Source organism: Notolepis coatsorum (assembly GCF_963971535.1).
Source record: "Notolepis coatsorum genome assembly, chromosome: 4".
Classification (NCBI taxonomy): domain Eukaryota; kingdom Metazoa; phylum Chordata; class Actinopteri; order Aulopiformes; family Paralepididae; genus Notolepis; species Notolepis coatsorum.
This window is the reverse complement of record NC_140168.1, coordinates 69269478-69293230: the sequence shown is the minus strand read 5'-3', so window position 1 is coordinate 69293230 and position 23753 is coordinate 69269478. Positions and strand designations below refer to the sequence as shown.

The window sequence follows — 23753 nt, the reverse complement described above, 5'->3', positions numbered from 1 at the left end:
AATAGCAGTTTCTCCTGCTACTGGTATAACTCACGTATTTATTACAATGCTATAATAATAAATTTGATTGATTGATTGATTGATTGATTGATTGATTCATTTAGGTACTGAGAAGTACTTTATGGAACCTTTATAACCGTTATTGTCATACATAAACATAATTATATTACATAGGTTAGTTTGTGGTTTCTATGTGGACAATATAGCGTTTTCAATAACTTATTACGTTTTAAGACTTTTATTTTGAAGACGCCGGACCGGAAGTGTTATTGTTGCTGCTGCTAGCGGAACACACGGCCGGACGGTTCATTACTACTCTGTAACTGTGATATCTCAACAATAAGGAACATGTCTGAAACATCACTACAGTCTATACTCAGGTCGTTGGTGAACGAGCGACTATCAGCGGCTGCAGAAGACATTTTGAGTGTGTTTGGAAGAACTGTAGCAAATTACGAAGAGGAGGTTTTCAATTGTAAGAATGAAATCAACCGACAGAAGCAGTTGCTGGACACCGTTTTGCTACAAAGAACCAGGGTGCACAGATTAGGTTTGTAAACTAAACGGTTCTCTGCTATCTTCAATTTGTCTTTGTCGTCAATAACAATACTTTGTGATAAAGTCTTTATCTATTAATATAGCATAGACTGGTAGCCTACTGCGTCGTTAATGGTAAGGTTATGCATGCTTAATGTTTATACGATGTGAGTGGCCATGTTGAAATGACGCTTTGATTGATTGATTGAAAACTTTATTAACAGATTGCATAATGGGTACAGTACAGCTCAACACATACAATTGTTAAGGGGATGCAGACCAGAGAAAGACTTTCGTCTTGTTTACATCAGGGTCCCCCATTTTCAATTCATCATAAATGTGGCTGAGGTTGGGGGTTCATTAGATTAGATTCAAATGTATTGTCATTATACAGCACAAGTCCAGTACAACGAAAATAAGTTTGGCATCTAACCAGAGTGCAATAGTAATATACACTGTACAGGTTATTAAACTGGGTATAACATATATAAATGAGTACTAGTATAGTGCTAATCAGATGTATGTAGTACAGAATGCCACTTGGGAAAGGACAGTTTGCAAAAAGTGGCCCAGGGGAAAGAAATTAGCTGAAGTTAGCTAAAGGCGTGGCACAATGTTTTCAATCACTTTAAGGGTGTATAATGCATGTATAAGATTGATATAAAATGTAACTTCACCATAAGGCTAGGCCTATAAGTTATATACAACATTATTGTACATGCATTGCCATCATACAGTGTCATATGGGTTATTATATGCAGTTGTATTGGTAGGTATACCGAATCATTATATGCAGATATTCAAACAGATATATATATATATATATATATATATTGCCATGGCAGTGGTGTTGAACTTTTCAACTATTCCATGTCAGTCAGAGTGAATCAGTGAATCGTTGCCTTAATAATCATAATCGAAATTTATCGTTGTGAGGTCGCATTGTTGCACCTCTAAACGGTACGCGAAAACCATGGTTCGGTACAGGTTTTCGGTACAGTGGGGGAAAGTTTGGCTTTCCATGTTCCACTCAGGGGTGAAGTAGTGTGCAGTAACAAATTGTAGGGCTGTCAACGAATATTCTATATTGAAATTAATAATCGAAAAAAATTACAGGTTATGTGTTGTGTAGGGCTGTCTTAAATACTTCGAAGCTTCGAAGCTTCGTTCGATGGCACAAGCTTCGAACATTAAAAAAAAATCGAAGTTTAAAAAAAAATAAAAATAAAAAAATGTTTTCCAAAAAATTTCTTTTTCAATTTTTTTTTTTTTTGCTTCTATTTGTGTGTGTGTGTGTGTGTGTGTGTGTGTGTGTGTGTGTGTGTGTGTGTGTGTGTGTGTGTGTGTGTGTGTGTGTGTGTGTGTGTGTGTGTGTGTGTGTGTGTGTGTGTGTGTGTGTGTGTGTGTGTGTGTGTGTGTGTGTGTGTGTGTGTGTGTGTGTGTGTGTGTGTGTGTGTGTGTGTGTGTGTGAACTACCCATCCCAGTTAGGACAGCCGAATCCCGTCCAATCTTTCGCCGTCGACTAAAGACTCACTTCTTCAACCATTATCTGAAATGATAAAAAAAAAAAAAAAATCTAACCGTGACTAACCTTACTGTCATGCACTTGTCCTAATAAACTAACCTACACTGTAACACACAACACTTTGATGAACATTGTTACTCAGCTGATAGAGTTGTACCCTTCTTGCTGTCTTGTCGTACAGAACTTGTAAGTCGCTTTGGATAAAAGCGTCAGCTAAATGACTAAATGTAAGTGTGTGTGTGTGTGTGTGTGTGTAGGTGTGTGTGTGTGTGTGTGTGTGTGTGTGTGTGTGTGTGTGTGTGTGTGTGCGCGCGCCTTGTAGAATTCCACACATAAGAAAGAAAGATACTGGGATGAATAAACTAAATAGGAAATAAAATGTAGAAATGCATGCAATACATAAATAAATATGAATCTCCATATATGAAATATAACATTTAGATAAGGTGCTACTGAGATGTTTTGGTGAGTTCTTTGTTTTTTGTGGAAGTTGCCCTTCTTATAAATGCATGAACATTCACTGATAATTGGTCTGTAGTGGAGTCTACAAGGTCTACATTGCCGGACCATGTAGAATCCGGACCTTGTAGACTGACAGAATTCTGTGCATAGTTTAGTCTACACAGGCCATATTTCAAATAATCAAAATCTTACTTCATTCATCTTAAACATTCTTGATTTGGGGGATTGGTAGTTCCCATGAAATCTGAAGTTGTTCAAACGACAACAGTGATCCACCTTGAAATAAATCACACAGCCGAGTGAAACCTTGTTGGATGCGTCACAGTCACGAAAGGGGCTACTTAATTAATTAATCCAACCCACTTTATTTATAGAGCACATTTAAAAACAACAAAGTTTACGAAAGTGCTGTACAAGTCCCACAACATAAGATAAAAAAAAAAAAAAATATTAAAAAGAAAACATTAAAAAAACTTTTTTTTTTTTCTCTCGAAGCTTCGAATTAAAATCGAAGCTCGGCCCCGAAGCTTCGATTGCCAAAAAAAGCTTCGAAGGTCAGCCCTAGTGTTGTGTGTGGGTTGAACGAACACCCGGCCCTTTGCGCAAATTATATTTTGGGAATTGGTGAACTTGGAGTTTTGAATAAAATTCTGCATGCAAAAAAAAGTTCTGCACGTGCGGCCGTTAGTGGTTAACATACCGTTGTATAACTTGTATTTGTTCGGTACACAGCCGTACTGAACCTAAGTTCCAGTACTGAAACGGTTCGGTACGGATAAGTGTACCGTCCTTTACACCCCTAATTTTTATTGCTACAATTTGTGAGACTGCTTAACGACCTGAGTGTTTATCAATACGACTATCGGTACTTTTCTATTATTTGGTGGAAAGACAGTGATTGATTCTTAACACATTGAGTGCCATGCCCCTTCCGGGAAGTGCATCTGGCCTAGTGGCCTTGCCGTCCATTAACCCCATGTAAACGTGCACCTTGTTTGTAGAGCTAAACCTATATATTATAGCTATGGGTCTAATAACGCCGTCGATTTTCAACGAGCTGCTTCCTGTCAACGTGCAAAAAACAGATTATTTGAATGAATATAGTTTGGGTGCTTCTGAGTAATTCCAGGAAAAAGACGCAAAAACAGCTTTTTTGTGTAATTCAATAAACACGTTGTCATTTTTCGCCTGATTATCGAATCTTCCTGAAATCAACGCTAGATTATCATTATTATCCTTCCTCGTGCATACATGAAATGTGCCCTGGAGCGAGGGGTGGGACGATACATCGATCCAGATCGATACATCGATGTAATTATCAACAATCGAATCGGATCGATGCGATGTAATAAGATCGATTCATATCGATACTTATTTTGAAAATCCTGTGGCGAGTCTCATATCCGCCCAAGAACAACAGCAGTAGCTCCGTGTGTGTAGATGTTACAGCATAGCATTCTCCCTTTCTGTGTGTGTGTGTGTGTGCGCGCGTCTTTGGAAAGACCAGATGAGGTCAGAGGAGTTTGATGTTTAAATGTTATTTAAACATAAACAATATAATACATAATAAATGTAGGCCTATACATGATCATGCAACATCAACAAATTGTTGTAGGAACGGTTTGGGAGAGGGAGGTTGTGAGTTTTGAGTTCCAAAAAATGTAGCTTAAAGTTTAAAGCTCAATATATAAAAACGTGGCACTTTACAGTGAACAGGAGGTCTATTTGTATTAAAAACAATAGATTGATTTTCCTTTAAATGTCTGGAAGAGCTCAAAAATACAAATGTCAAATGATATTTTCATTACCTTTTTTTTGTTGATCTAAATGTTACTGATTGTGTTAAATGGGCATATGATATCATCTCGTATCGATCGCAGGCACCTGAATCTAATCGTATCGTATTGTATCGTGAGAGACTTTGTGATATTGGCAAATATCGTATCGTTGTCCAAAGAATCGATATCGTATCGTATCATGATGAAACTGGTGATTCCCACCCCTCCGAGCGCGGCGCTCCCCCCTCCCCTCCTGCACCCAACGGTAAAAAGCCACACACATAAAACACAGATAGCTTCAATCACGGTAGAAAAAATATCAGTTCAACGCAAGATTTTATATATAGAGTCCTTACCTAGTCTCTGATGTTATGCAAAAAAGATAATCCGATTATCTGATCGCCATTCCAATTATCCACAGCGATCCTGTCTCCGACGTTATTGGGCATTGCACATGAACGGGCGGGCGGGGTCAGTTGTCCAAGCCATCCCTACAAGCGCATGTTTTGCCGGAGTGTTTAGGACCCGCCCCCACGCCGCAGCTTGGTAGAGAAAATAAACTACACCGTTTCTAATGGAGTGCAATAGCCCCGCTGAATTATGAATGGCAATAGCGATTAAAAGAAATACCGTGAGAAAAACGTAGTTCTATGTTTCCGGCACTCAACCGTCGGGCGACAGAGACGTAGTTCTACATGAACGGCACCCAATGTGTTAACAGAACTGCCATTGATGCTATTGCCCAATGGTGGCCAGAGTTGGTGGGGTTCTGACTCAAAGACAGTAGCTCAAGAGTGGTCGTCTGGTAATCTGAAGGTTCCCGGTTTGATTCCAGCAAATCCCAGTAGCATGTCAAAGTGTCCTTGAGCAAGACACTTAACCCCTAACTGCTCCGTCGGTGTGCGGATGTGTGCGTGAATGGGTGAATGTGAGGCATAAGTTGTAAAGAGCTTTGGATAAAAGCTCTATATAAATGCAGTCCAAAGACATTTGCAACCGGGTCCATAGAGAACCAGGTCTCGATCCCCATTCCTATGACTGGAATGAGTAAATCTCAGAGATGGAAAAAGATGATCAAACACCTGTCTTGACACTCCTTTCCTACAGAATGATATGGAGCCCCTATCTGTTCAATAATGTAACAATCACACAATAGAGGCCTTGCACAAAATGTTTGTGTTGTTCTTTTTCTTCTAAGATGGCTGCCTGTAACCATTGGCACACTTTCTGTGCAGCGGTAGGGCAGGTAAAACACTGGACAAGCATGATATTACTGTTCCACTGTGACTTGTTTACAAGATCCAGTAATAAGACACCAAAGTATTACATTTCTGTAATATCTTTCGCATATGTCAACAACGTTGTCTCTTCTGACATGGGATAAATGGGCTAAACATTCCTCCATTATGTTTCCCTGCAACTCTAAAAGTGATAGATTTTTGGACATTAAATGGTATGAAATACTTGATAATAGTGTAGTTGATGCAGTAACGGGGGGGGTCATGAGACAAAGTATTAAAGGATTAAAGTATTAATCCACATGACAACATGCAGGCAAATGTGTTAACCACCATCATCAGAAATGTTAGCTACTGTCTAAAATCTTCAGATTAGCTATTTATATAATTTTCTCCCTCCCTTTAGACCCCCCACAGCTCCTTGTCTGTGAAGAGGAGGTTCCCCCTGAGCAGCAGGAGAGGAGGCCCAGTCTGGTTCAGGAGGAGCCAGAGCCCCTACAGATTAAAGAGGAACGGGAACTCTGGACCTGTCAGGAGGGAGAGCAGCTTCACGGTCTGGAGGAGGCTGATATCATACAGTTAACACCCACTCCTGTCCCTGTGAAGAGTGAACATGATGAAGAGAAACCTCACTCCTCATGGTTTAACCAAACCCAGACTGAGCCTGTAGCCAGCACCTCAACTGAACAGATGAAAACAGAACCTGATGGAGAGGACTATGGAGTATCGGAACCAACTAGAGATGTCCAGATCCTCTCTTCAGACTGTTCTGGAACTGATGACAGTGATGAATGGGAGGAGACTAGGGAAGGTTTAAACACAATGAAGTCAAAGAAGACTCATAAAAACAAAGGACAAGGTTTGTGCATCAGTAACAAGTTCATCCCATGAGCTGATTTTTTAACTGCATAAATGATGGTATTCTCCAGATCTGGCTGGTTCATAATAAGTAGGGATGGGTACCTTTCACATTTGAACCGATACCGGTACCGGTACCTGTGAATCGATACCGGTACCCAACGGTACCTTTTTCGGTACTTTAGTCTCAAGAAATTTAATTTACCTACCTCGGTCGTAAATAAAAGAAATCCAAACTTCAAATAACTACAATTTCGACAGTTTTCGGCTTGTCATTGCTCCGACTGCTTTGTTGTTGAATCAAGTCAAATCCTAGGTAAGCATATATTGTGCGTGTGAACGTTGACATGAAAAGAAAAAAGGAAAAAAAGGAAAAAAAATATGTTTTTTTTTCTTCGGTATCTCACTTGATTCGATACTCGGTAGTACCGACGTGTTTCGGCAGTGATGGGCAAGCTACTTGGAAAATGTAGCAAGCTACACTACAAGTTACTCTCGATTAAATATAGCTCAACTACAATGGAAGCTATCCCCAGATAAATGTAGCAAGCTACACTACAAGAACATGGCAAAAATAGCTAGCTACATCGGCACTACTTTTTTTTTTTTTTTCTTTTTTTTTTTTTTTTTTTATATACTTCATGATCAAGTTTCCACCAAACAAATAGACACGCAAAATAAATGCTCAGTTTGATTGTTTATTATAAAACTGAAACAAGCCCTCGGTCTGGCTTTTTGTGTCATCCTTTTAACATGAACTTGTATTATGTACAAAATCCAGGAAGGCAAGTTTAGCTGGGTGCAGCCTCTACAAAAGAAAAGAAAGAGACCATTTGGTTTGATCAGTTTTTATAGTATAGTTTGTTGATTACTTTTGATGCAGTAATGGTATTTTTCTTTTCTATTCTATCTTTATGTATTATTTATCCCTAAACTCTGCATCTTCTGGCTGCCTGATACCCTCTCTTAGCTGAAACCTGCCCACTTTATCAACCAAAAACACACATCTTCAATATCTGAATTTTAACTAATAATAACTGTCTTACTGCATTTTACTATTATGCTACCATGTCTATACTACCACCAACTATGCTAATATGTCTATACTACTACAGTACAGTATGTACTCAAGAGTATAACACTCAAGCTCGACACTGCTAGACAAACAATACTACTTATCCTTGGCTGCTAGATATGTACCACTCCTGCTGACTTGTTGTACACAATTTGTAAGTTGCTTTGAATGAAAGCGTCAGCTAAATGACCAAATGTATTTATATATGTAACTCACAAAACATTCCATAGCCCCAAAATCATGTGGGGACCCCCCCTGGGGGTCCTGACCCACAGGTTGAGAACCACTGCTCTAGGTGATATTTTCCCTCTTAGTGTATACTATTTATGGTAGTTTGTTTTTTCTTTTCTCCACCCCCATAATATTGTTCATTTTCTGCCTACAGTGAAACATGTTAGTTAAATCTGTTGACAAAAAGTGCACTGACTTGTGTGCTGTTTGGGAACAGTTGACAATGTTTATGTAAAGCTTTTCATCAGCTTACCTGAATATATGTGTTCTCAAGTTAGTGCTTGAGAGCTGACACAATAAACACATATGTTTTAGGCGTTTTTTCAGTCAAACTCATAAATCTTTCCAGATAGGGTCATGGAGAGGCATTGTTGTTATTGACATCATCTTCATCAATGCCATCAGCCCTGGAAACATCGAATCCTTCTGCTATTTCGCGCGGACTGGTTCATTCATTCATTCATGGTCTGTGTTTAGATTTTTTTTACTTCCTGGTTTGCCGAGCTGGAGTGGCATGTCCCGCCCTATCCTGCCTCTGATTGGCCTACCCGTAATGTTTTGGCCTAATCGTGAGTCGTCATACTCATATCTAAACCAACCAACCAATCATAGTGGGTTTTCTCCAATAGCATCCAGCTGCAGGACAGAAGAACACAACACTCTCAGGACCGAAGACACTATTTTTTTTTTTTTTTTTTTCGTCTCCGGATATGTAGCGTGTAGCGCTTTGCTGACGCTACGTCACTACTTGATTCGAAAACTAGCTGCGCTACAGAGATCGCTACTTGATTCAAAAGTAGCGACGCTACCATCACGCTACTGAAAAATGTAGTTAAGCTATGTAGCGTCGCTACTTGTAGCTAGCTACTGCCCATCACTGTGTTTCGGTTCGGTACCTCAAAAGTACCGAATTCGGTACCCATCCCTAATAATAAGAGCTCCCCAACAGTGTCAGTTTGAATACGTTGACGTGGTTAAGTTTAATGTGATCTGTCTGTATAATAATTAATCGTTCAACCCTAGTATTTAGCCAAATTTGAACCTGAATCCATTCTGTTGTTGAGGACATAAAACGTGCAGTGTTCTGTGTCACAAGAGCTCGGCGACTTTCATGTTAAAAATCAGTAGGGCTGTCCTGAATACCTTTTTTTTTTGGGCTTCAAAACTTCTGCATATCTGTTGTGTGTGAGCCAGTGCCACTCCCACCAATAGCCACACAAGCAATGGTTCACAGAGGAGACATGCTTTGAAAACCAAAATGGCAGAAGTAACTAAATGGTCTTAAGCTTTGAAATGGTCATAGTGCTGAATTATTGTAATGTATGAATAGTGAAATACAGACGGGACACAAGAATATACAAACTTGTTCAAATAATTTACAATAAGATATGAGTATATGCTCCATTGAAGAGTCCCTCGTTTAGAAGGACAATAACAACAAGTGACATGCTCTGTTTTCTAGTTGTCCTGTCCAGCGATGATGAGGCAGATGGCGCCAGAACGGGGAGCGTTTCCCCTCGACCTGCAGACTCGGCTCACTCCTCAGCAGCGCCCTCTTGGGGCAGAGTGGAGGCAGCGGTGAACAGCACAGGCGAGTGGGAGGATATCACTTCTGAGTTCTCTGAAGACGTCGACACAAATATCCCATTAACCAGGAAACGCTGCATGGCAGTTCAGGTATGTTTGTTACAGCTAGTGGTAGCAGTGCAGAAGGCTCTAAGCCAGGGCTGCCCAAACTACGGCATGGGGGCCAAATCTTTCCCTCTGCAAGATTCTTGTTGGCCCTCCAAAGAGTTCCAGAGTGGTCTATTATGATTCAGTTTAATTATGTTTATTACAAGGCATATTACTAACAAATATTGAGGAATATAGAACTATGAATATATCTGTGAATGAAATTGTGTGTGTGTGAGAGAGAGATGTCTCTTATGTGTACAATGCAAACAAGGCCTGCAGGTCCAATCTAGATTAGTAATGTAACATTAAAGTGTACAGAACTGCAGACAACAAGCCTCAAATGTACCTTTTCTATCTTGCAGTTTGGACAAAATGTCTCCCAGCTGTTTTCAGCAATGTACAGAACTGCAGACAAAAAGCCTAAAATGTACCTTTTCTATCTTGCAGTTTGGACAAAATGTCCCCCAGCTGTTTTCAGCAATGGAAAAGAAACCAAAAGTGGCACCCAAAACGTGTGAGAAGATAATTCTGGAGTGTCGGAGCGTAAGACTTGGGTCACTGCGCAGAATCCAGACTCCTGTCACTGTGAGTACTTTGATCTCTCTCTCTAAATAGGACTGTCATTTAATTTCTATAGGGTCATTGCATTTGCCCTCATTTCCAATGACGTTGTGATACACAATTTAAAATGAACACGACAAAACGCAAAGAAGGAATAATTATTTTAGGGGACATGTTATGGAAAACCGGCTTTGCTGTGTCTTTGGATTTGGCAATGTGAAAAGTGATTTAGGTGCTGGGGAGACATAACATACCCCTTACTGTCTGGCCAGGGTTTGAAGTTTGCAGATTAACAAACCTAAACAACATATTGATAGATATTGCCCTTTGTGACGTTACAATGAATTAGCAATGCATTTACTTTGATTAATCAATTAGCTGTGCTTTTTGGAGACAGAAACACTGCCTACCTAATGTACTGTACTGCCCATTCTTTTTGTTTTTAGGTTTTTTACTCTTGGATATGGGGTGGCAGGGAATTAAATTATAATTTTTTTTATGCTACACCCACCCAAAATGGCTTGTTCAATACAAGGGAAGAAGTGCTTGAAAATAAATAATTCTAATTATTTTGCACAAAAAAAACTTTGCAAACACATTCAAGGAACATTTACAGATTATTTTTTAAAGATAAATATGTATAATATTATGGGGTGTAATGGTACACGTATCCGTACTGAACCGTTTCAGTACTGGACCTTTGGTTCAGTACGCGCTGTGTACCGAACGAATGCAACGGTACGTTAACCACCAATGGAACACGCATGTAGAATTTTTTTTTTTTGCATGCGGAATTTTATTCAAAACTCCAAGTTCACCCCTTCCCAAAAAATTACTTGCGCAAAGTGACGGATGTTCGTTCAGCCCACACACAACACTGAGAGATTACCTGTAATTTAGCATAGCCTCATAGTGTGGCGAACACACACACACACACACACACTCTCTGTGCGTGAGGAGAATTGGTGCTAGATTGAGAAGGGGCTGTCTCTCCAAGATCAAATTAATGATAGTTTGCGGCATATAGATCGGACATTCATACACAGCAACACGCCTCCAAACAAGGTGCGATAAACATGAATTGATATATTTTCCTTGGCATGAAACAGGAAATAGTATTTACCATTAGGGACCTGCATGACGCTTCTTTCTCTATTCAATAACGTTTTACCCTGAGGGATGGTGGTCGCGGTTGTTGTTGTATTCAGTTCAATGATGTCGCGTGTCTCCTATCCGTCATGCAGTGCATTCAGGCCCACGCCCACAATCTAATATATATATATATTTTTTTAACAAGTGGATTATTAATTTGAATATAGAATATTCATTGACAGCCCTACTCAACAGTTACTGCATCACCCCTGAGTGGAACATGGAAAGCCAAATAAATACACTTAAACTTTCCCCCACTGTACCGAAAACCTGTACCGAACCGTGACTTCAAAACCGAGGTACGTGCCCAACCATGGTTTTTGTGTACCGTTACACCCCTAATATATTATATGTACATTTACATTTAGTAATTTAGCTGACTCTTTTATCCAAAGCAACTTACTGATTGTGTACAACAAGTCAGCAGGAGGGGTACACCTCTGGCGGCTAAGGGTAAGTGGTATTGTTTATCTAGCAATGCCGAGGTTGAGTGCTACACTCTTGAGTCCATAGTGGTATAGAACGGGGTATAGTGGTATTATAATAATAATTTCTTAGATTTATATAGCGCCTTTTAGGGAACCCAATGCGCTTAACAGAAGAGGGGGGACAAACTAAGGGCAAGGAAATCAGCGACAGTTGGATAAAGGGGGGAAGTCGGGCAGAGTCATTAATACATTTGAAGAGGTGAGAATTTAGTAGTGATTTGAAAGAGTCCAGGGCCCTCATTTATCAACGTTGCGTACGCACAGATATGTGCATAACCCGTGCGTACGATCATTTCTAAGCAAAGTGTGTGACTTATCAATTTGAACGTGTGCTTGACTTTGTGCGTATATTTACACACAGCTCAGGCCGTGTGTACCACCTGGCGCCCGGCGGTAGAATATGGAGACTGCAGACTGTAAGATTCTGATCAAACTGGCCAGTATCACGTCTTCGTCTGTTTGGCTCTCCATCCAATTCCTCTGCGTTGTGTACTTTTAATGGTCCTGACGTCTCCGATACTGGTAGATAAGATCCTTATCTCCCCCCCGTTAGTGCAATCCGTAAACCATAATACTTCCCCACCTCCGTAAGAATTCGACACTTCGACAACGTGAAATACCTTACAAGGAAAAGCATGGTTTTATTTCTCTAAACAGAAACCTCAGCTCAGATGTTAACAGATTGTATTGTCCTTGAAGAGTATATTTCTAATGATCTTTCGGTGTGTTCATATTATCGTCCTTTTGCTGTTCAGTCCAATAGTGTTCAGGCCTGTTCGTTAGCCTAAAACCATCCTCGTGGTAGCCGAAGCTACTGGTGATGTGCCATTCTCCCCCCCCCCCCCCCTCTCTCTCAATGAGAGTTGAGAGTGTCTGTGTGATCTCAGTCCTCCTCGCTCTTGGTCAGATTCTAGTCTGAGTCAGATTCTAGTCTGCCTTACACCCGGAAACACCGTTCGATTTATAGATGTTCGTCGTCGCAACGACGGCCCCGCCTTCTGGTTGTCATGCGACGTGTTGTCATGACAACTGCATAACCTTTAACACTAATAAACTCACGTTTCATTAAGATGAACCTCTCTCCCTCCTGTCCTGGGAGACAGTACACTCTAATCTCAGATGTTCTTCTAAGGAATTCATAACAAAACCCTTGCTGACGCGGCCTGTGCCTGTGAAACCACTGGTTCCACCACCGTTCTATCACCGTCTCCTGCTTCCATGCACATTTCGATCTACCATTTTAGCTGTGGTCATCTCTCCCCAATCTATACATCACATACATTGAAAAAGCACCGTTTTCTCTCAATCCCCCCTTGATTCTTATCACCCCTCAGAATCATAAGACTACTTGGTTTTTCAATTAATTATACACAAAAATAGACTCATAACAATTAGGGCCCCGCCGTCTGCTGTTTTCCTTTTGTTTTCCATTACCCGCATCACACCCAAACCAGAAAGGATAAACACCGGTCATGGAGGAGAGAGAGAGAGAGAGACAGAGAAAAACACAGATTGCAACTTTCCAAACGACACACCTAAACCCTTCGGCCCCCCTATCAGGTACCCCACGTCCAAATCAGAGCGCTCCCTTCCCTCTCTTACAGTACACCTCCCATCTCGGGCCGGTCCCGTCTTCTAGGCAAGGGCCCCTTTCAGTGACGGCTCCTTTCCTGAGCTGGTCCCCCCTCCAGGGCGCGGTCCCCTAGGCAAAAATGTCCCCCCTGGTCTGCTACTGCTCAGTGTCTCTGGCTGTCCTCTCCACATCTGCTCCTCCACCGCCGCCGTCTCCTCTCTCTCGTCGCGGATGATCTGTGTACCAGGCTGCGGTGCCTGGCCCCTGCGGCTTCCTCCTCCTCCAGTCTGTCCTCCTGGTCATCTCCATCGCTGTCGGTGTCATTCCCCCCTTGAAAGCAGAAACACAACACCGGCAGTCGTCTGTCCATTCGACTTCCCTTGTTTTGCTATTAGTCTACCATGGCTTTGGGCCTGCAGCTCGTTCTCTATATATTTTTTTTCCCTCTGCAAGCCCCTGCCATGGCCACGCCCTTTCAGACTGTTGGACGGTGTGAGTGTCCTACAGCCCATGGCGCTATTTGTTCTCTATTAGTCCCCCACCTTCTCAACACCCATATCTAATCCTACAGGGCTGTTCCCTGTTTTGTTGTCTTCCGGCGTGACACCAGCAGCTAAACGATACCCACTCGGCGCTCTACGTTTGTCCCACGGGTGACCCCCAGCGCGCGCCAGTTCTTTCTGGTGACGTGTCCCCTCAAGACTCTGCCTATTTATTAGGTGTGAGAAGGCCCCACTGGAGATCGAACTCCCTCTTATTTCATAATTAAACTTATTTAATTAACCTGTATATCGATCTTATTATTATGATAATAACATACAACCGAGCATCGCTCTAACATACAACAGAGCAGGTTGGTTCCCTGCTCCTAACTCACATACGTACTCGTACTATCATCTAACATACAACAGAGCTGTCCGTCGCCCTATACCCTACGGGGCTGTCTACCGTCGCCCTGGAGCTGTCACCGTTGCTCTATACCCTACGGGGCTGTCTACCGTCGCCCTGGAGCTGTCACCGTCGCTCTATACCCTACGGGGCTGTCTACCATCGCCCTGGAGCTGTCACCGTCGCTCTATACCCTACGGGGCTGTCTACCGTCGCCCTGGAGCTGTCACCGTCGCTCTATATACCCTACGGGGCTGTCTACCGTCGCCCTGGAGCTGTCACGTCGCTCTATATCACACTTTGAGTTCCTTTACAAAGTTCTCACATACACCACCGTGTATACACACAAGCAGTTGGTAATTTTGAAAAAATTAAACTCCTTAATTAACTTAAACTCTAAATATTCCCCTATGGGTAATGGAAACTCCCCAGCACTACCCCCCCCTCCGCAATTAAACTCCTTAATTAAATTAAACTCTAAATATTCCCCTATGGGTAATGGAAACTCCCCAGCACTACCCCCCCCTCCGCCACTAGGTGGCGACCTACTCCTCCTCCATTTGCCTGTATTATCCCACTGCCCCCCTAGATGGCGGCCAAAACTCAGTCTAGAGGATTGTAGGTGACGTGTCACTTCCTGATTCTAAACCCCTCGTGGCTCTGCGGCCATTTTGACTCGGTGCAAATGGCTACTCTCTCAACAAACGGCCGCTGTCCTTCCTTCCAAGGCCTGAAAACACAGCTGTTTTTCCTCTCTTTCCTATCCATTATCAGGGGACGCTTTCTCAGACTAATACTCTTGCCTGATCGGACATAATACACACTGGTACAATCTCCTTTCGACTTTCCTTCTGTTATGAAAACAGTCCCGCCATAACAATTTTTCGATCTGATTCAAGCGCCCCCCCCCCCCCTTTCCTCATCTCGCATTTACCCTCCTTAAACCAAAACTGTGCAGCCTGCCTCGTTTGCTTTTCATTCTCTGTAGATAACACCCTCGATTTTCACCATGGCTCTCTGCTCATATTATTACAGCTGGCATTCTCTCTGTCGAACTAGAAATGTTTACGTTTACGGATTCACTATCTGTTCGTTTTTATTTGGCTTAAAATCAAAACAACCGTGTGCACAGTGAACTCACATTTTTGATCGGAGCGCTGTTTCCCCTACAGCGCTGGTTCGCCTCCTGACCGCTCGACTCGCCGCTCTCTCCCAGGGCTGACCGGCCTTGCTTCGATCATGATTCTCCCACACATTGATGATTTGTCCACTGTCGCCCCATTATTGAAAAAGTCTTTATCCGTTGTTCTTATCTCTTGCAAATCCGGCTGTCATCAACAACCAACTGTTCCCGTTGTTTTAATCTCTTGCAAATCCGGGTCACGGCACCAACTGTAAGATTCTGATCAAACTGGCCAGTATCACGTCTTCGTCTGTTTGGCTCTCCATCCAATTCCTCTGCGTTGTGTACTTTTAATGGTCCTGACGTCTCCGATACTGGTAGATAAGATCCTTATCTCCCCCCCGTTAGTGCAATCCGTAAACCATAATACTTCCCCACCTCCGTAAGAATTCGACACTTCGACAACGTGAAATACCTTACAAGGAAAAGCATGGTTTTATTTCTCTAAACAGAAACCTCAGCTCAGATGTTAACAGATTGTATTGTCCTTGAAGAGTATATTTCTAATGATCTTTCGGTGTGTTCATATTATCGTCCTTTTGCTGTTCAGTCCAATAGTGTTCAGGCCTGTTCGTTAGCCTAAAACCATCCTCGTGGTAGCCGAAGCTACTGGTGATGTGCCATTCTCCCCCCCCCCCCCCTCTCTCTCAATGAGAGGAGAGAGTGTCTGTGTGATCTCAGTCCTCCTCGCTCTTGGTCAGATTCTAGTCTGAGTCAGATTCTAGTCTGCCTTACACCCGGAAACACCGTTCGATTTATAGATGTTCGTCGTCGCAACGACGGCCCCGCCTTCTGGTTGTCATGCGACGTGTTGTCATGACAACTGCATAACCTTTAACACTAATAAACTCACGTTTCATTAAGATGAACCTCTCTCCCTCCTGTCCTGGGAGACAGTACACTCTAATCTCAGATGTTCTTCTAAGGAATTCATAACAAAACCCTTGCTGACGCGGCCTGTGCCTGTGAAACCACTGGTTCCACCACCGTTCTATCACCGTCTCCTGCTTCCATGCACATTTCGATCTACCATTTTAGCTGTGGTCATCTCTCCCCAATCTATACATCACATACATTGAAAAAGCACCGTTTTCTCTCAAGACGGACGGCATATGCTCTCATCAGTTTCATGCATTAGTTTCAACGCGGAAATAAGCTTTCGTTCATTAGTTTGACTGACGTGTTCTGTATAACCCCCGTAATTCATTATAGTTAATTGTAAAATAGCAACAGTAGTGTAATTATGGTCAAAACCCTATAAATAGCATTTGGAATAATAGGTCTTTCCTTCTGAATGAATGCAGCATGGTTTATATATAGCGTTATCGGAATATACAGGGTGTACTGACTGCGCTCCGCTTAACTCAACTCGTTATTATTTTGCGCACAGACCGCAGAAACACGGGAACGCCCCGACCACATTCAAAAGGCTTTGCCACTGCCAAACGAAACAAGTGGAACCCCGAAGGTGTAAGCAGAATACAAGTCACACGAACATGCACAATATAGTGTTCTTCCCCCTTCCTACTGTATAAGAAAGAATTAAAAACGCATTGCAACGAGAACGATAGGTTATGTAGATAACCTAGTTATATTAGTATTGGCTAAGCGTCCCGCTCTGAGCCTTACGAGATACTCCTATCTCCTGTGATACCTAATGTATCTCCCACGAACAAAAACACATGCACCCCACCTGTATGGGGCCCCGCCCCTTATGGTGGTACCGCCCATATAACCATGACCCTGGTCATGAAACACCCTTCCTCGCCAAAACCCGTCCCAGGAAAAGATCCCTCAAGAGGGAACTCAGGGCGCGCAGAGCGGGACGCTTAGCCAATACTAATATAACTAGGTTATCTACATAACCTATCGTTATATTTCGTATTGCATCGCGTCCCGCTCTGAGCCTTACGAGATAATGGGGAAGAGCGGGCGCGAGACCCGACAGATGTACCCCCTGAGGACCCGTAAGCCCACATCAAGGGGTGCGGGGAGCCCTGTCACCCCATCCTTCCTAACGAAGGGGGGGCGCAGTCAACTCCACCTGAATGCGAACAAGAGGGAGCCAGAACCCCTTGAACACACCGTACAGGCGGAACCACGTGTGACTCAACACACTGCGGCCCATACCCATACACTCCTGCTACCCGACCAAAGGACGGGAAGCAGGAAAGGCCACAGACCCCAGAACCGCCTGGGAGACAGAACCCCCGGTCATGTCCATGAGAAGAAACCTTACAAAGGAGCCCGGGGAGGACCATGAAGCTGCAGCACAGATGGCCTCCACCGAGGCCCCACCCAGGAGAGCGGCAGAGGCAGCCACCCCACGAGTGGAGTGCGCCCTGACGCCCCCAGGGGGATCCTGCCCAGCCAGCGTGTAGCAGAGGGTAACACCCTCGCACAACCAATGGGACAGGCGCTGCTCCGACAGTGCCTTACCAGCACGAGCCCCACCGTAACAGACAAAAAGCTGGTCGGTAACCCTGAAATCCTGAGTACGGCTGAGGTAAATCCCCAAGCACGGACTGGACATGACAGGTGAAGGCCCGCATCTAACTCACCAGTGTGAGGAGGAGGACGAAACGCCTGAACCACAATATCCCGGGAGCGGAAGGAACTCCGGATATTCTTAGGCACGAAAGCAGGATTAGGTCGCAGAGTGACACCGCAATCGGTCCGAAAAGACAGGCACTCTGGATGTACCGAGAGAGCACAGAGCTCACCTACGCGTTTAGCGGAAGTGACAGCCAGAAGGAACGCGGTCCTGAAGGACAGCTGTCCCAACGGCGCCCGCTCGAGCGGCTCAAACGGGGCCAAGGACAACCGACCGAGGACCAATTGAAGATCCCAAGTCGGAGCCAAGGAGCGTTGCACCGGCTTAACGCGTCGAGCGCCAAGCAGGAAACGCTTCACAAGAGGGTGGCTGAACAAGACATCCCCTCAAACCCCTCATGATAGGAGGATATAGCTGCTGCATATACCCTCACCGTCGAAGCCGACAGTCTATCAAGGAGAGACTGGAGGTAACTAAGGACAGCAACCAGGGGGCAGGAGACTGAGTCCTGGCCCCCCGCCTTACACCACACTTGGAACATACGTCATCTGCCCGCGTAAGCGCGACAGTGGAGGGAGCATGCGCATTCCAGATGGTAACACCATCAGGATCAAGAACCTGCGCCCCTCAACGTACCCGTCCCAACAACTGACCTAACAGATGTATGGGGAAGAATCCCTGGCGGCACGGCATCGGTCCCAGACCTGCCTGGCCATGTCCAGACGCAATCCTCACCCGTCAGGATGAGGGCCGCCCCGCGACAGTACACCTGCACCCACATTCTCCCTGCCGGGGATGTGGGGAGCCCTTAGGCCGCGCAGATGGAGGACGCCCATAGCCAGCCGCCCGCCGCCTGGTGCAGACAGGGGAAGCGTACTCCTCCCTGTCTGTCGATACATGACACTGACGTCGTATCGTCCGTCCTGATCAACACCATTTGTGGACCAGAAGGACCGCTTTCAACACCAACACATTGAACGTAGCGCAGACCGGGCAGCATGGTTTGCCAGCTGCCCCCTACTGCGTTGGCCCGACGCATCACCAGCGAGGGAGGCGTCGGTGAAAACGCGACGTGAGACAGCGCCGTAACCGTCCTAGGACGGAACCTCCCGAGCGTGTTGACAACACGCTCTGAGATGGATGCCCATAGCCCTCCAACCGTTGACTGGGAAGAGGAATACTCTACATCCAGTCTACAGCAACCCCAGGCTGGTAGAGACCTGCCTGGTACGAGACCTGACGATCCACCTTGACCGCGAAGGACCAGAACGTCATCAGGGCAGAACACTCCGTAACCCCGGATGACGCAGAGGCCCCAGTGCGGCCTCCACGCACTTGGTGAAGATGCGGGGAGCCAGAGAAAACCGAACGGCAGCCTCTGGTACTCATACGCTAACCCTGCAAAGGAAGCGTAGGTAAGCCCTAGGATGGAAGATCGGGGATGCGCATACGCATCCTACAGGTCTATGGAGGAGAACCAGACCCCCACCTGACAGTGTTCAACAGGTAGGAGACGATCCAAAAAATGCTGAACCTTCCCATGGGACAGGTCCAGCCTGGGTCTTACACCCCTCCCTCCCGACTTCTCGGGCAGAGAACACCGGGAGGAGAACGCCACGACGATGGCTTGCTTCGTCCACAGAGATTGGATCTCGTCGACCAGAGCTGTCCCTGCTGGAGACCCCGACAACAGGGTCTGTACCAAACCTGAAAACGGGTGGGGTTGTGTAAACACAAGTCCCCGCCTCACCATTCTCTCCATCTACCTCGACATATGGTACTGCCGTAGTCATATGTGACGACACTCCCAACGCACCCGCCGTCACGTGGCGCAGGTCCGCCAGGAACTGTAGATAGTTGGCCCGGTCCCCCCCGCTGTGCGAAGACAACCCTGGAATCGTGCGAGGAGCGCGTTCCGTGTCGGAACACCTGACCCTGACACCACCCACGAGGCAATCGCACCCAAGGGGGAACCCCGACAGAAAAGGGCCTGTCTGATACGGGGGGCTTCCGATCAAAAAAGCCCCCCCACTGAACACCCCTCCAGAACATGCTGAAGGAGTTGTTCTGCAGCCTGACATGCAAGGTGTAAGGCCCCCATGGGTTCCTACACACCGTAGCCCTGCAGTGATATCACTACCACCCCAAACCATGTGAGCTGCGACCACTTGCCAATATTCCAGGAGTGGGAGCACCAACATGATACCTGGCCTGGCGAAGGCGAGGCCGGGGAAGCCCGCACTGTGTGCCTCAAAAGGTTTCGAGCCCCCCTGCTGACAACACTTAAGTTGACAGACGTAACACCAGGCTCAACCAACACAGTTCAAGGTGTGGGAGCCGCTTGACAGCACAACATTCTCACGGACAGACCCAGGCTCAGCCATCAACTGGGTGTCAGCCCCTGTCTCCATGAGAAGCGAAGAATGGGGCCGCATACGCTTCAAGAAGGTTCGCGGCCCGCAGCCAAAGGAACACACCCAGAGCCCCGCTTCTGAGGGTAACAGAAAGCGGACTGAGCGGGGAGCGGGCTGCTCGCGGCAAAATGACGACGGAGTGGTTTACCAACACCGAAATCACCCAAAATGGCCGATCCCTCGGCCGCCAAGACTGTCGGCCTCGCGATACCCTGCCGATTCTCCAACCAGGGCACCACTGGCGGGGGAAACATGGCCGCCTGTCGAGGGCCCCGTCATCGCCGCTGACGAGGCCGTGCTCTCTCTTCTTCTGGCTGCGCGGTGTGAGGCGGTGTAGGGCCTAGGACAATACCGCCCGCGCTCCAGCAGAAGACCAAAATCCCCTGCGGAGAGGGGAACCCTGAGCGGTTATAGCTTGCGGCTGGGTCAAAGCTAATAACGTCAACAACCTTGCGCGATGTGTCGACGTCGGCCGGCCCTCAAGGCCCCTCCACCAGACACCATTTCTTTAATAGAAAAAACACCAATTCGAACACAGTTCTAATCGTTGCCAATTCCATACCGTGGCGGTACAAGCCTTAACAGCCCACCAGCCACTCGCCAGGCCGACCCATGGTGTCGGCCGGGCGGGGCATTGTTTCAATATATCAAAAACAAAGGACTGACGTTAACATGGAGCACCAGTGGTGATTGCAAACAGCACCCTCCACTGTGGTGTGGACCATGAAAAGGTTAAATGAATAAAAGAGCTAAACCACAAAAACTGTAGAATGAGCAAACCCATACACACAAAGTTTAAGGGGAGACGGACCAGACCCGTCTTCATTCAAAATATTCACAACAGAACACCAGCCCTAGTTTAGCCCATTTACCAAAAAAGGTAAACAAAGCCCCCCCCCCGCACTACTCCCCCAGTATACCGATTGACCGTCAGTATGAATGGTTTGAGAGGAGAGAAAGCTGTAGCAAGACAGACCTTCTCATAGCAGAGTGACAAAATGAAACAATAGCCCCCTACACAGGGCCGCCCCAGGAGATGGGGGGCCTCGCGTCTAAAAACGCACAGGGCCTCACATTTCTCCCAAGCGGCCCTGCCCTTATACTACTGCAGCCTAACGCCAGGCAATGTGGAACCCAAGACAACAATTGCCTGTGCACAGACACGCAACATGTTTACCATGTCGGCTGGACCCATAGCCCCACTACCCGACGCCAACCCAGATGGGAACACCGTTCAACAAACCCCGCCGGAACACAAGGTAATACCTGGCTAGAACCTAGCCACGACCTACCCCGTTGTCAACCCATTTACCCGAAAAAGGTAAATAGAACTCAAAACCCCACAACAGCTACCGACTGACCTTCATTGATGAACCGGGCAAGAGGCGGGAGAGTGACAACATCTCACGGCGGAGACATTAAAACAGCATAGCAATTAGCAGTAGTGATAGCATGCGGCAGTAGCGATAGCATGTTAGCATAGCTTTAGATGTTTTAGCAGCACGCCCAAGACAGCTTGGAAACCGTTCCCTGCAGAGAACGTTCACCAAACCATCTTGCCCCTGGCGCCAACACACAACAAGGTTGTGTTAACAACACAAACCAGCATTACTAACACTAATACCCATGCCTGAAGACACAGGGCCTACCTGAGTACAAGCTGGCCCGACAGCCAGCCTTGTACAGCTAAACCTCGATGTGCAGTCATCAAACGAGGAACATCACAGGCCCGTCGTGTCGCCGAAAACATGCGTCGAAGATGCCAGGGGCCAGCAACCTCCGGTAAGCTTCCAACATTATTAATCTTCCTTAATCTTTTCATTCCGCTAGCTCGTATGGTGCACGCATCCAATACGCTGGGACGAAAATAGAGGAAGGGTGTTTCATGACCAGGGTCATGGTTATATGGGCGGTACCACCATAAGGGGCGGGGCCCCATACAGGTGGGGTGCATGTGTTTTTGTTCGTGGGAGATACATTAGGTATCACAGGAGATAGGAGTATCTCGTAAGGCTCAGAGCGGGACGCGATGCAATACGAAATATAACGGAGGTTATTTGTTGAGTTTTTGTGTATTACAAAACCCTTGCAATAAATGTGTCTTAAATGAATGAAAAGCGTACATGCTCTGGATACAGGTAGCATATATCGTGTGGGTGATATGACTTGTATTCTGCTTGCATAACTTCGAAACTCCACCCACCCCGTCCCACAATGTCAAAGCCTTCCAAACATAAATCAAAACGTTCCCGCACTTCTGCAATCTATGCGCAAAATAATAACGAGTTGAGTTCTAACAAAGAACATATTACATGCTGGGTAGGCTGATAGAGTAAACTGTAAATAAAATAGCCTATAACATTATAAAGGATATGGGCTATAAGCAGGGGTTCCCAACCTTTATTCCCCAGAGCCCCACGATTCCTGGGAGACATATAGGAATATGATATGATATATTATATATGCGCAAGTTACTGTTGCATAATGTAGGCTATGGCTGCTATTATATGTAATTCATATAGGCTACCTAATACCGACAACTAAATAGATTGTATGCCTCTACAAATCATATTATACCCGGTAGCCAATCGAACAAAACTAATAAAGGCATTCATATTCCAGCATGGTTATAATGACACACCAACGCCAAACAGTGGTTAATGGTCTTTATTAGTATTTTGAGCTGTCCAGGCAGAATTGCAGCAATGGTCTTAGGGAGTCGTTGATATCTGACATCACCGTGTACAAGTCCGACAGCCTTTTATTTATCCCATAACACGGGTTGTGTCTTCTTGGTTCGACAGCGCCTCCGTGAACAGTCTCGCTCGTGAAGTTTCTCAGAGTTCGCTTGGGTCAGTCCATTATTTCACATCCCATGGGGGGTGTTTCATTACCATATATGGATAATCATGCACGAGCATTGACGGTAAGAACAAATGGTATTTATCAATACGGAGTGTGCGTAGGACCCGTGTACGCACGGTTGATAAATCCCGATATTTCTGTGCGTACACACATTCTAAATTCTGTGCTTAAGTATGAAAATAGAACACTTTCTAAGAATTGTTGATAAATGAGGGCCCAGGGCCATGAAATCACGCCGCTGGTACATGTACATCTTTTGGCACACCATCATCCTCGCTGTGATCAATGCCTGGCTCCTCTACAAGCGGGACTGCAAAGACAATGTTGGTGAATGGGTCCATTGTCTGTGCGATGCTCTTCATGATATGGAACCCCCCTTCTCGTGAATGATAAACGGTCCCGATGTTAACTCCAAGCCTGGTGAAGAGGAATATCCTCCTCATATGAACGCATAGGACGTTCATATTCGTAAAATGTTACGCAGTGCTTGATGCTGCTCTGTCAAGCGGGCCCCTGGGTCTCTGGTCTTGGCTGTGCCTGTTATCAATCACTTGCACTACTTTATGGTACTCTGCTACTTTCATGCTTATCAAAAGCTGGATGATTGATGTTTTTAGCCCTGTATAAAAGCGCTGTTTTCATCCACCAGAGTGGGATTTTCACGGCGTGGTTTGCACCACATCTCTGTGCGGG

The 23753-nt window shown here is 45.4% G+C and overlaps 1 protein-coding gene across 1 annotated transcript in view; it reads left to right on the top strand.

Annotated features, from left to right (window-relative positions):
- Positions 1-311: 311 nt before the first annotated feature.
- Positions 312-23753, top strand: part of LOC311227755 (sentrin-specific protease 6-like) — a 35667-nt gene continuing 12225 nt past the window's right edge. Inside the window, exons 1-4 of the mRNA XM_084313539.1 lie at positions 312-550; positions 5948-6400; positions 9168-9382; positions 9830-9967. Of these exons, the coding sequence (XP_084169665.1) occupies positions 349-550; positions 5948-6400; positions 9168-9382; positions 9830-9967 (1008 nt within the window). The 5' untranslated portion in view covers positions 312-348. The remainder of the gene's footprint in view (positions 551-5947; positions 6401-9167; positions 9383-9829; positions 9968-23753) is intronic.